Source organism: Microcaecilia unicolor, chromosome 2, assembly GCF_901765095.1.
Source record: "Microcaecilia unicolor chromosome 2, aMicUni1.1, whole genome shotgun sequence".
In the NCBI taxonomy this organism is placed as follows: domain Eukaryota; kingdom Metazoa; phylum Chordata; class Amphibia; order Gymnophiona; family Siphonopidae; genus Microcaecilia; species Microcaecilia unicolor.
This window is the reverse complement of record NC_044032.1, coordinates 212,413,380-212,426,628: the sequence shown is the minus strand read 5'-3', so window position 1 is coordinate 212,426,628 and position 13,249 is coordinate 212,413,380. Positions and strand designations below refer to the sequence as shown.

Below are 13,249 nucleotides of genomic sequence, written 5' to 3'. Positions count from 1 at the left end.
TACATTTCTTTCTCACTAGACTTAGCAAGTAGGCAGAGCTAAAGGACTGGGGAGTGGGTAGGATTAAAGATGACTAATATTGTCTATTCAGACTGCATTCTTTGTGGGCTGCTTAGTAGATTTTGATAAGTTAACAAGGGTAAGATTTGATATACCTACTTTGAAACAAGGGTAAGATTTGATATACCTACTTTGGGCCGAAACACGGCCGTGTTGGGTCATTTTTTATGTGAATAAACATTTTCCTTGGTATCCTCACTCATTCTCCTCACTTTTTTGTCTTATATCTCAGTTCCGTGAGGGATTTCACCTCCTTTTTGTTTTTCCTTAGAATACATCATTACATGATACCGGGGGGGGGGGGGGGGGGGGGGAGATATGAGGGCAGGAAGTCAGGACACAATTCAGTGACATACTATTATATCAAATGCCAATAAACCAAAAAACCAGTACTCACAACAGGAGTAGGGTACTAATTTTGGGGTAATTAGAACAGGGTAGAAGTGGGAATGGAGGGGGAGGGGACTGTTAAGGGGAGAAATTGATAAGGATGATTGCAAGGTCTGTGCAGATGGTGCATTTTGACTTGTTATTCATGATTTGGCAAATCATAGAAGAGGTGTGGAAGCAAGTATGGCTGCAGAGTCAGGTGGGGGCTGGGACTGCTCTCCGTTTTGCTACATAGGTTCATATTCTAACAAGACCTGTTGACAATTGGAGTGACTTAGTTGTTGATGAAAATTGTCTCTTAGAATATGGGGGGGTATATCCTCACCAATTAAAAGCCAGAAAATACAAGCTCATTTCTCTTCAGTTGAACATTACAAATTAAAAAGATGGGGAGGGGGAAATTCTACCCTACACGGGGGGGGGGGGGGGGGGGGGGGGGGGGAACAGAGGCGAGGACGAGATACAGAACTGGGAAACTAGTGAAGGAATGGGGAAAGAAGTAAAAGTCCCCTCTTAATTCCTGCCAAGCACTGCCTCAAACAGCCAAGTCCCAGAGGATAAGGCCTGAGGCCCCAGAACCACTTCTGGTAACAGATTCTCTGGATCAGCGCCTCACCAAGCAAAAGGCTTGGGACTCCTGAGAACTCTCCCTGCATTTTCAAGTCCAGGGTCTGAGAGCTCTTTCGGGCAAGGACTTAGGCTATGGCCTGTGATCCCATGGTTGGGCTCTAGGGCAAGTCTCATCCCAATGCTTGGAATATACTCAGCCAATCAAGTTTTCAGGATATCCACAATTAATATGCTGAAGAGATTTGCATGCCCTGCCTCCTTGGTATGCAAATCTATTTCATACATATTCATTGTAGATATCCTGAAAAACTGACTGGCTGGGTGTGCCCCAAGGACTGCAGTGAGAAGCACTGCTCTAGGTCAGGCCCGATTAATAAAAGGAAAAAAAAATCCTGCTACACCAGACCATCTACAACACTTCCTGGAAGCAGAAAACTCGTGGCAGGTTTCAGGGTTGCACTGCACCTTATACTGGTGAGTTGCCAGTGTTATTTCCCTATACCACCTGCTGGAGGCAAAGAACTTGTCTAGATGGATCTAGCAGAACAAGGAACTAGATTAATGCTTACCAGATTCCTATAGAAAAAATAGGCATCCTTACACTGTACTATATAAAACTGAAATTTCATTAGGAAGGAATACATTTTCCCAAGTCCCAACTTTCTCCATTACCATTATGCTTGCATACTAAGGCAAGGAACTCACTGGGTGCAGGAAGATACAGATGGGAACACAATTGGTTAACAGTGGCATATGCACTGGCAGAATCTCTTGCCCTTTGACATGGAGTCAGGGTATGTCTTTCTCAAACTCTGACAGCAAATCTAATTTCAACGTTAAGAACCCAACAATCCTAAATAACACGCTACAGAGTTGCACAAAAGCATCAAATCAATTTAATCATACTTTTTGGATTACACCAAAGAGTAACAGGTTACTGATCAAAATGGATACATGATGCATATATAGAAAAACAGAGAAAAATAAAGGCAGTTTGACCATATGGCCTATCCAGTCTGCCCATCCATGCCATATACTATTCCTTCCTCCCCCTAGAGATCCTATATACTTGTCCCAAGCTTTCTTGAAATATAGATGTGGGAGATGTTATTCATAATGGTTGAAGTTGCTTGATAGACTTTCACATCTTAAATTCCTGTCTCACAAAATTACAAATGGCTACAACTGATGAATCCAGGACATTCACACAGAGATTGAAGAGAACTCCAGCTTTACCAATCTGTGTAAATATATGTCCAAAGGCCATGAGGCATCTCTATTTTACATCAAACTTTATAGCTGAAATAAGTTTACTGGAATCACCAGGCTGCACTGAATATGGGAAGGAGAGTTGGGTATTACCTTAAGACAACCCAATGGTCCTTCTGGAGGAAAACTATCCTGGCTTCCAGTCAACCACCACATCTCAATCGCTTTACTTTGTAGTACACAGGGTGCTATGGACACTGATGAAGTCCCATAGAGGAGTTAACAAAACAATGTCATGCAAGACCAATATTTTGGCAAAACTGTATACTGCAACACTTATTCTTCCTCTTTGGTATGTACAAACATACTAGCAACAATATGGCAGAAGATGCATATATACATGAAGTACCTTCTGCCTGACATATAAAAATGATTTTACAATCTTTATTAATTTCAGATAAGCTGAAAGAGGACAATTCAAGCTCTTATGTTCCAGGAAAAATAACTAGCTCATCTGGGGCACACTAGCCACAACATTCTGCAAAATCCAAAACCTGATCTCAATAACCCGACTTGTCTTAAATTGGTATATGCATCCTAAACTACAAAGGTACGTAACGCAGAGACAAGATGGAATTTAGGTCAACCTTGCCAAGGGTCACTTAAAACTAAACACAAGTTTGTGCATCTTTTTTTTTTACCACTGACTACCAGTTTATTGTATCTTATCCAACCTACAACTGGCAAAACAAACCAAAAAAAAAGGGCAGGAAACTGAGCATACTGTATAGGACTTTTGGTCCTAATCCACCATATGTTATCATAAACTGAAACCCAACTAGCTGCAAGTGAATCAGCAGAAGTTTGGTAAACCCTAGCTTAACTAACCTCTTATTTATTTGTTGCATTTGTATCCCACATTTTCCCACCTATTTGCAGGTTCCTCCTAGTTCTTCATAAGTGTACTGACAAAGAAACAGCACATTATTACAGATTCAAGAATTGAGTTTACTTTACCAAGACATTTTACCATAGTACTAACTTTCAGCATATGCCCCTGGATCTTCATTGCTTCAAGCATAACCATTTACCACTTTTAGATTAGCATTCACTTTCATTCTGCACCTTGTTTTTGTTTCCCCAAACACATGACTCACTCCAAGAATTTATAGAACATCCTTATGAACAAAAGCCAGAATATTTAGTGAAGTCACGGCATTTGTGTGTATATACATTAATTTAATGCCATATAAGCCACTGTGTACCCAAACTAGATTTATGAAATGGATCTTAAAGAGATTACGGGCAAACAATTCGCTTTTTCAGCTCATCTGTAAGAAAACCAAAATGAGGACAAAATGGACCTTTTGATAAGCTCTATGCAAACAAATATTTTGGGTCCCCACCTTATTTTTAAACCCCTTAATTCCCCTGGTATAGTCACATCACTTCCTCATTCCCATGCCCCCTGGAATAGCCACATCATCCCTACCTGATCCCCTTCATCAATCAGCAAGCACTTCTTACCTGTTGCTGCTGCCTTATCCTCAGCTGGATCTGTGTGGAACTAGTAGGTCTCACAAAACTACGGTGGCCCTTACTGACAGTAGAGGAAATCAGCAGGTAATAGGCATCACTGATTGGCTTAACGACTGGAGGTCAACACACGTTGGGGGGGGGGGGGGGTAATGGACAAGGGTTCTGCGGATAGACAGCAGCTCAAGCCCACCCCTGCAGGGCGGCAGCTGACCAACCGGGCCAAACAAAATATGATGCTACATCCATCGATAACTACCGATCACACGTTTAGTGCATGGGCACATGCCTAGTTTGCCTTAATCCTGCCCTGATAGGAATGGTAGAATTCGCCAGAAAACATGACAGCCGTCGCAACTAAAGTTTTCAGCACCACCCAGCAATTTCAAACGTGGCCTGATAAGGCTTGCGATGGGATTAAAAACCGTTAAAGGACTGAGAGCAGGTTATTTTTACGTCGCGAGATAACAGTATATAACTTTTGAAATTACGAAATACCATGTTCTATATCCGTTACAGAAACCTGAAATTGTAACCAGCCAAGGTGCAAGTTTAACAATTCCTGCGCAGCAACCCCAAAAGTACCTGGAAAGCCACCAAATTACTCAGGCGTGCCGCGGGATCCAACTTTTACCCGAACCTGTCAGGAGTTCTTCCCGGAAGCCTTGGACAACCCCCCCACAACGTACAGCAGCGTAATGGAGCGTGGAAGCCACCAGGGTCCCTAACTCGGCCTACACGTATGAAAACCAAGGCGGCAAAACAGCGCGTGTCTTCAGGCCGGGCCCGGCGCCTCTTCCTCGCTACCACTGAAACAGCTGTAAGTCGCCAGGAAGAAGGTCTCCGGTCAGCCATCATCCACCCAGACTGACCCCGGAGGACAGCCGGACGCGACCTTCCAAGTGAAAAGCGTCGACAGTGGCGGAGGGGAGAAGGAACAAGGTCCGGGGGGGCTGGGGGGAGGGATCTCTCACCCTTCGCTCTCACCTGCCGCACGGTGCTGTTCTCCGCCACCGCGAACTCCTCCTTCTCCTTAGGGGTCTTCACGGTGACTTTGATTATTCTAATGTCTGTATCCGGGCTGCCGTTACTGTTGTTGCTGCTGCTACCATCACCGCCGGGGGGTATCTCGGCGCTCTCGGCCATGGCGCTGGCTTAGGTGTCTGCACGCGCGTCTCTCCGGGACGCCTGCAGGCGCTGGGGATCCGGTCAGGCCACGGCGGGAGCGCGCACGCACTCACATGCCCAACCCCTTTTAGTATAAGCCAAGGAGGTTTAATGGCAGGAGTGCGCATCAAGCGGGTTGGGTGAACGCAGGAGACGGGGTGAACCCATCTAGGCCATTATATTGGCTGAAGCCAGTAGGCGGAGCTTGCCGGCGTTTTAGTTTACCCAAAACAATAGCAAAAGATTATTAGAAATAACGGACTACTGTCTATTGCGTGGTCCATCTGTAAAAAAAAAGTTTAACCTGTTCCGGTTGGATAGGCAGTGCCTTAAAAGGTGGCGGACAAAAGATGTGTTTCTGTTTTCACTTGTTTGACAGCATCCCATCCGTAGATATAAATATTATTAAATAAAAATTGAACATCACTGAAACAGCTTAGAAGATTATTGTAGCAAATAGAAACAGTTATAAACTCTGTCTTTTGTGCTCATTTTTCTGTACTGTTCTATACAATACAGGTGGCCAAATGAAAGGAGGATGTTCTGTTTCCTTATGGGTTCATCTTAACTGGTCGATAATAAAAGGAGATCATTGTGAACACCATCCACCCTGTGCATTAGGAATTGTGATATTGAATAGATAAGTATTTATTGCATCCAAAGGTTATATAATCCTTTCAAGAAAGCCTTAATCGTTTAACGTATTGGTGGAACATAATCACAAAGGTATGGTCACATTTTCAATAAGATAATACCAGGGCCCAGCTAAGGGCCTAGCAGTAAGGTCGCACATGGTAACTGGGTGGTAATGGTCCACGCGTGGAAAATGCCAATTACTGCCCGATTACCACCTGCGTGCCAGAAAATAAAAATATTTTCCGGCACACTTAGTGAACGCATGTCAAAAATTAAATTACCGCAAGGGCCATGCGGAAGCCGGGTGGTAATTCAAAATTGACGCATGCTGAGCATGTGTAGGCGCTTACGCGGCTTGTAAAAGGTCCCCCAAATAAATAAAAACATACATAAAATCACCTTTAGGTTTCGCCTTTGGGTGTACAAAGCAATACCATGTGCATGTAAGGTCTGGATAAACAAATTAAGATCGTAACAAAGTAGATGATGGCAGATAAAGACAGTGCATGCAGTCAAAGTTTTAGGCAAATACTCAAAACCTATAATATTTAGTAGCAATAATGAAACAGTGATGGATTATTCACATAGCAGGCAGCCAACAGATTTATTTTCCATTGAAAATGTATCTTTGTGTGGACTTGGCGGCTAATAGTGTGCTCTTTGCTATTTTGTAGTTTAGGAACTTTTGGGCCACCATGTTTCTAAATATAACTGACTGTGGCCAGAACATTTGCAAATATACCTCAAGAAGGGGGCCCTGTTGTAAGCGTGGACAAGGGAGAGTCCACTTTTCTGGGACAAGAGATATCTCTGTCCCTTCCGGATTCCAGTGTTCCGCCGTGTCCAGCAGCTTTGCGGTCTCTTCCGGTGAGTGGTTTGGGAGCGGAAGACACTGGACAGACCTCTCACAGTGTGGGGGGAAGGACTGAAGGTGTATAGCTGCTGAGTTTGAACAACTTGGAACTACTGATGACGTATTGTTTACTGCAGCGGTGACTCTGCAGGTCATTTGGCAAGCTCTAAGGAAGCTGGACGATACAGTTTTAAAAGTTTCTGGTGAAGTTTAAGGTTTAACCGTTTTTATTTAGGATCAAAATAACTATACGTCAAGCAACTGAACAAGTCCAAGCAATGACAGCAATTTGTGACATAAGAATAGGCAGACGAAAAAAATACAAAATAGATTAACATGCCTTACAAAATAGAAAAAAAAAGTTAAGATCCTGAGTTTATGAACACCCAGGCAGAGAACAAAACAGTTGGAGAATTTTAATAGAAGGCTGAACTTGCGAGTACTGCATTTCCCAAAAATTGTTGGTTTGAGTCCTGCTGAATCCTTTACAAAATTTATTATGTAAAATTTGAAGTTTCCTCTTAATGCTATACCTCTATTGAATAAGGTGTATTACCTACCAGTTTCCTCTAAAGTAACAGCAGCTCCGGGCTTAGGGGTCAAATGCAAGTAAATGAGCATAATTAAATCAAAGATCTTTCTGCAGTGTTGGAAGATTCGCTATCACATGTCCAGAATAGAGTAACTTAGTTGGTGTAATTTGTTTTTGAACCGGATTTGAATGATGTGTTACAAATGTTCTTTAAATATTAATAAAACTCTCTCTGTTGCTTAAGTTTCAGACGAACATCTCTTAATTCCAATAGTAAGAACGCATGTAGCTTGTTACGCCATTGCCAGTACGTAGGAGCCTCTTGTTTTACCCAGTTAATTAAGATGCATTTTTTACCTATTAGAAGCACTTTATATAGCAGCGCGTTATAATGGACAGCACCAGCCCCTCTCAGCGCCCCCACTCCCAACAGAACGTTTTCAGACCCCAGTGACATAGGGACCTTCATTATATGCCCCATAAAGTTACAAATTTTTGCCCAAAAAGCCTTTAAGCGACAGAGAGAGTTTTACTTAACCTGGCAATGCTACATACATGCCCTTGCACCATGAGCCCGTAGTGCCATTCTTAATCAATTGGGTGACCCCCTTCTGCATGTACGAGAGAAGCGCTTACCAAATGCAGGTGACGGTTGACTCCCTTTGTTGAGGAGATGGGATTCTTATGGTGGGGAAGGGGGGGAGGTTTAGGATTCGGGGGGTGAGGTTGGAGAGGGTTTGGGGAAAGAGGCTGGGGGGGGAATTATAAAAACGCTTGATGGCACGTAGTAACTGTATAAATGTATGTAAGATATCGCATTTATTGTCCTGTATATTATGGGTACTATGTATTGTGAAATGTTCCATCAATAAAATTGTTTGAAATATAAATATTAATAAATTACTTTTTATGTGCAAAAATTGTGGATATACCCAAAGGTTACAAAGATAACTCAGAGCAGAAGGAAAGAATTTCTGTCCATGTGAGCAGAGACCAAGAGTTTGGGTGCTACCTTCCCGTTGGCTTACCCATGCAAGTGCTTGGTTTGCTATTTGGGGAATAAGTGTACTTTTTTTGTTCCAGCACAATTGAGAGCTTTTTTGGATCTTAAGAAGATCTCCAGATGTTATAAGTTAACAAGTGATTTGACTGGATATAATATGTTGTAATGGGGAATTTAGGTTTTGTGCTACTGCCTTTTTTCCTTTGCTTGTTTAATTATTTCCTTTGCTCCTTTTTACTTCTGGACTGCTCTCCTCCTTTTGGAGTCTAAGAAAGACTGGGAGGTCCTTTAACTAAGGTGCACAGAAAAATGTCCTGCGCTGGTGTAGATTTTACAGTGCACCTGCAAAAAAGGCCTTTTTTTTGGCCGAAAATGGACGTGCAGCAAAATGAACATTGGCACGCGCCCATTTTGGGCCTGAGACCTAACTGCCACCCATTGACTTAGTAGTATGGTCTCACACGTTAACCAGGCAGTAATGTTGAGCGTGTGTACAATGCTGATTACTGCCTGGTTAGCACTGTGCGCCGGATAATTTTCTGGCACACAAAGCGGATGCGCATAAAAAAGGAAATTACTGCCCAGGCCACGCGGTAGCCAGGTGGTAGTTCAAAATTGATGCGCATAGGATGCACATACATGCCTATGCAACTTAGTAAAAGGGCCCCTGGGTTTCTTTATATTCTTTGTAGAATTTTCCTTTTGTTGTTATGGGTTACCTTCAAAACCTAATCAAAAAATGTATTTAGTTCAATAAAAAAAGTATCTTATTTTCTCTGTTTTGTTTTATTTCTATTTATTACCTTTAAAAGTGGACTAACACGGTGACCACATCACTTTACTGAAGATGAGCTCAATCGCCTACACCATATATATATATATATATATATATATATATATATATATACATACTTTTTCCTTATAATGTTCTGTCTCTCTTAGTATCTGAGGATCTGAAGGCGACGAAACAGTGTGACAAGGTGGTGGCCAAAGCCAGAAGGTTACTAGGCTGTATAGAGAGAGGTGTGACCAGCAGAAGAAAGGAGGTGTTGATGCCCCAGTGGCGTAGGAAGGGAGGGGCGGTCCGCCCTGGGTGCACGCACTCGACGCAGCTCCGAATGACGTGCACTCGGGGCGAATCGGCCCTCCCGCAGGTAAGAATGCGGTCCGGGGGGGTTCACTCCAGAGGGGGGTGCGCCGCAGAGAGGGGGGTCGCGCCGTGCTGCACCCGGGGGGGGGGGTGCACAGCGGTGACCCGCCCCGGGTGTCATTAGCCCTCGCTACGGCACTGTAATGCCCCTGTACAAATTGTTGGTGAGGCCCCACCTAAAGTATTGTGTTCAGTTTTGGAGGCCGTATCTTGCTAAGGATGTAAAAAGAATTGAAGCAGTGCAAAGAAAAGCTACAAAAATGGTATGGGATTTGCGTTACAAGACGTATGAGGAGAGACTTGCTGACCTGAACATGTGTACCCTGGAGGAAAGGAGAGACGGGTGATATGATACAGATGTTCAAATATTTGAAAGGTATTAATCAACAAACTAACCTGTTCCAGAGACGGGAAGGCGGTAGAACTAGAGGACATGAAATGAGGTTGAAGGGGGGCAAACTCAAGAAAAATGTCAGGAAGTATTTTTTCACAGAGAGAGTGGTGGATACTGGAATGCCCTCCCGCGGGAGGTGGTGGAGATGAAAACGGTAACGGAATTCAAAAATGCTGTATTTTTTCTTATGATTACATAAAGATACTTCTATATAAAAACAAAAAAATACAGGCATATAGCGCAGCACTGAAATCCACAGTACAGCACTGCAAATAACAAAGCAAGTCTGGAGCACTGACAAATACATTTTGAATACAGCCGTTCCCCCTTCACAGAACCCTCAAAAACTCCCACAACTCCCCATACATCTCCCCCATCCCTTCCTAATAGAATGCAAAACCAAGGAGGTTTAATAAAACAATATGAACCTCACAAGTTTGCTATTGTAGCAGTATTGTAGAAGTAGCCTAATGGTTAAAGCACCAGTCTTGACATCCAGAGGTGGCCAGTTCAAATCCTATTGCTGCTTGTGATTTTGGGCAAGTCACTTAACCCTTCATTGCCTCAGGTACAAAATTAGATTGTGAGCCCTCCTGGAACAGAGTACCTGAATGTAACCCACCTTGAGCTACTACTGAAAAAGGTATGAGCAAAAATCCAAATAGCAATGACTATTATTTTGTTCTGACCAACATCACGGCAAGCTCCACCACTGCCTTCAGCCCAGATATGATCATGCTGTCTCCTGACATTAAATCTCCTTGGCATAAACCAAGGAGGTTAGATCGAAAACAGGAGACAGTGCGAGGCACTAACAAAGGCTATATGTTGTGCAAATTTTTCTACACTGTTCTATACAATACAGTAATACATGGTAAAATTTCAGTGAGGAAATCCTGTTTACTGATGGGTTCATCTTAAATGTTGTAATCTGCTTTGGGAAGCCTGGTGTTATAAAGATTGGAAGTAAAATTAAACTCTCCTTTCATTGGGGCACATGGAATCAAATCTTCACCTCATCTTTCTATTACTATGTAAGCCGCATTGAGCCTGCATTGTGTGGGAAAGCGTGGGGTACAAATGTAATAATAATAATCTCTTGTAAATGGATTATTCTATTTAAGCATGTTTCAGGGACAAGTGATTTTCATAAGTCAAAATAATAAAAATAAATATTTTCTTTCATGCAGATCTCTCATTTGTTTAAACATAACTAATAATGTATATATTGTCCTTGTGATGACTTATACTGTGCCAAAACTGGAAATAGAGTGAGACAGAATAATAGAATTCAGTAACATCCAAAATGGGTTTTTTTTATCATCTTTATTCAAAGCACAACATGTTGGTTGATAAGCTTCATACAGAACAAGAAAAAAAAACATTAAACTGTCAAAATCGCACAATAAACACTTTTACTGAACTCATGCTGGAGTAATTTCCTTTCCACCAGATTTGTTCCTGTCATTCATAGAAACATGACGGCAGACAAAGGCCATGTGACCCATCCAGTCTGCCCATCCTCTGTAACCCCCAGTGGCGATCCTAGGTCGGCTGCCAACCGGGATGGATCGCCGCTACGCATCCCCCCCCCTGGATGCAGCAGCGTCCGTCCCCCCAGGGTGCAGCATGACCCCCCCCCCCCCCGGGGTGCATTCTTAGCTGCTGGGAGCAGCTGCACGGCTGTCAGCTCCACTGGCTCCCTCTGCCCCGGAACAGGAAGTAATCTGTTCCAGGGCAGAGGAAGTAGGGAACCAGCGGAGCCGACAGCAGCATGCACCCGGGACGGACCGCCTCCACCGCCCCGCCCTTAGTACGCCACTGGTAACCCCTAATTCTTACTGTTCCTAAGCGATCCCATATGCTTATCCCATGCCTTTTTAGATTCTGGAACAGTCCTCGACTCCACCACCTCCACTGGGAGGCCATTCCATGCCTCCACCACCCTTTCTGTGAAATAATACTTCCTTGGGTTACTCTTAAGCCTATTCCCTCTTATCTTTGTCATATGCCCCCTCATTCCAGAGCTCTCCTTCATTTGAAAAAGGCTCTCTTCCTGTACATAAATGCCCTTGAGATATTTAAACGTCTCTATCATGTCTCCTCTCTTCCAGCGTATACATGCTGAGGTTCATAAGCCTGTCCCTATTATTTTTGTATTCAAGACCGCTTACTAATTTTGTAGCCACCCTCTGGACCGACTCAGTCCTGTTTATATGTTTCCGTAGGTGCGGTCTCCAGAAGTGCACGCAGTACTCCAAATGAGGCTTCACCAGAGACTTATACAATGGCACTATCACCTCCTTTTTCCTGCTGATCATGCCTCTCTTTATGCACCCAAGCATCCTTCTGGCTTTGGCCATCGCTTTTTCTACCTGTTTGAAAGCTTTAAGGTTGTCTGACACAATCACTCCTAAGTCCCGCTCTTCCTTCGCATACTGAAGCACTACACCCCCTATAATGTACTGTTCCCTTGGATTTTTGCGACCCAAGTGCATGACCCTGCATTTTTTGGGATTAAACCTTAGTTGACAAATATCGGTCCATTCCTCTAGCTTCGCTAGGTCCTTCCTCATGTCATTCAAACCCTCCAGGGTGTCCACCCTGTTGCAGAGTTTAGTATCATCCGCAAAGAGACAAACCTTACCAGACAGCCCTTCCACAATATCGTTCACAAAAACGTTAAAAAGAGCCGGCCCCAGGACCGATCCCTGCGGTACTCCACTGACGACATCCTTTTCTTCAGAGAAAGCTCCATTTACCACCACCCTCTGTCTCCTACCATTCAACCAATTTTTTATCCAATCAGTTACTCTAGGTCCCACACCGAGAGTACTCAATTTATTTATCAGTCGCCTGTGCAGAACCGTGTCAAAGGCTTTGCTGAAATCCAAGTATACCATATCAAGCGTCCCTCCCACATCCAACTGTTCAGTCACCCAGTTGAAGAAGACAGTCAAATTCGTCTGACACGACCTGCTGCTAGTGAAGCCATGCTGCCTCGGGTCCCGCATTCCATGTAGTTCAAGAAATGTCACAATCCTTTTCTTTAGAAGCGTGTCCATTAGCTTACCACCGAGGTCAGACTGACAGGTCTGTAATTCCCTACCTCCTCCTTACTTCCACTCTTGTGCAAAGGAACCACATCCGCCCTTCTCCAGTCCACCGGGACCACTCCAGTTTCTAAGGAAGCACTGAAGAGGTCCGTCAGCGTAGCCGAGAGAACTTCTCCGAGTTCCTTAAGCACCCTCGGGTGTTTCCCATCAGGCCCCATCGCTCAGTCTACTTTTAGTTTGGCAAGCCCCTCACTAACACCTGTCCTCCGTAAACGGGTCTTGGTCTACCATACCTCCATCCCCTTTAGCCTTTGCTTTCTGCAGCCCTACCCCCGTTTTTTCATTCGTGAACACAGAGCTAAAATAATTGTTAAGCAGTTCAGCTTTATCCTTATCATCTTCCACATATTTCTCTCCCTCAGCTTTGAGCCTCACAAATTTTACTGCTGCTTTCCCTTAACCATCATTATTCCCAGGACGCATCTCTATACATTTTTATTTATTTATAGCATTTGTATCCCATATTTTCCCACCAATTTGCAGGCTCATTGTGGCTTACATTTGCCATAATGGCGGTTGCCATTTCCGGGTAATAGAATTACAAATGTTGTTGCGTTAAGGTGCATACATACATGGTGACATAGATATACATAGTAACAGAGTAACATAGTAGATGACGGCAGAAAAAGACCT

The 13,249-nt window shown here is 43.6% G+C and overlaps 1 protein-coding gene across 2 annotated transcripts in view; it reads right to left on the bottom strand.

Annotated features, from left to right (window-relative positions):
* The window catches only part of UBQLN1 (ubiquilin 1), a 119,962-nt gene extending 114,893 nt beyond the window's left edge, over positions 1 to 5,069 (bottom strand). For both annotated transcript variants that reach the window (XM_030193694.1, XM_030193695.1), the window contains exon 1: positions 4,753 to 5,069. In XM_030193694.1, coding sequence (XP_030049554.1) covers positions 4,753 to 4,911 — 159 coding nt within the window. In that variant the 5' untranslated portion in view covers positions 4,912 to 5,069. The remainder of the gene's footprint in view (positions 1 to 4,752) is intronic.
* Between the last annotated feature and the right edge of the window lie 8,180 nt (positions 5,070 to 13,249).